This window comes from Chaetura pelagica, unplaced genomic scaffold, assembly GCF_000747805.2.
Source record: "Chaetura pelagica isolate M959 unplaced genomic scaffold, ChaPel_1.0 scaffold328, whole genome shotgun sequence".
NCBI classification, from domain to species: domain Eukaryota; kingdom Metazoa; phylum Chordata; class Aves; order Apodiformes; family Apodidae; genus Chaetura; species Chaetura pelagica.
In genome coordinates, this window is record NW_009954216.1 from 622,687 (window position 1) to 623,352 (window position 666).

Below are 666 nucleotides of genomic sequence, written 5' to 3' on the forward strand. Positions count from 1 at the left end.
CGTGAGAGGGAAAAACGTGGCCCGAGGACAACTGACATTCTATGGTAAGCAGACTTTCAGAGAGGTTCCTTGTCTCAAGTGCCATATGCAGTAAATGTTATGTGAGAAAGTAATTTGGGGGGATATTTCTGAAATTGCATTTCTTTTTACAAAGGGCACATCTCAAAAAGGGTATAATTTGACATAAAACCTGTCTGAATGGTGCATGTTAATTGCGAGTCAGAGCAGCTGGAACAAAAGCCCATCCTTGGAAGGACATTGGCATGGCAACATGCAGAGAATGTTTGCAAACAGCCTCTGTGCCTTCTTGTGGCCGTGAGGGTAGAGCAGGGATTCTGGTGGAGCATCCTGGTGGTGGCAACTTGGGACTTACTGTCTGTGTGTTGCCAAAGCTCGTGTTAATCAATGTTATTCAGTTATAAACAATTAAGGTCTGCTTTAAAGAGGGGTCACTGGTTGCACAGCCTGGAAAGTTGGGATTTAAGCCCCTTGGAGCCAGCAGAGACCTCCTCACTCAGAGAGTTTCTACCCCTGCTTCCACACTGGAATCAGAACCATTGATCCAGACACAGTAAGATACAAACCTTCAACTTCATAGGCCTTCTGTGCTGAGTAGGTGTTTTAGTACCTCTAATCCTGATACAAGGGTCTGCCCACCCCCAAATT

General features: G+C 45.5%; 1 protein-coding gene across 1 annotated transcript in view; it reads left to right on the forward strand.

The window, feature by feature from the left end:
* CNTN4 (contactin 4) overlaps window positions 1–666 on the forward strand; it is a 107,229-nt gene that overhangs the window by 40,449 nt on the left and 66,114 nt on the right. The window contains 1 exon segment of the mRNA XM_010003347.1: window positions 1–44. This exon segment is cut by the window's left edge and continues 40 nt beyond it. Within this exon segment, the coding sequence (XP_010001649.1) occupies window positions 1–44 (44 nt within the window).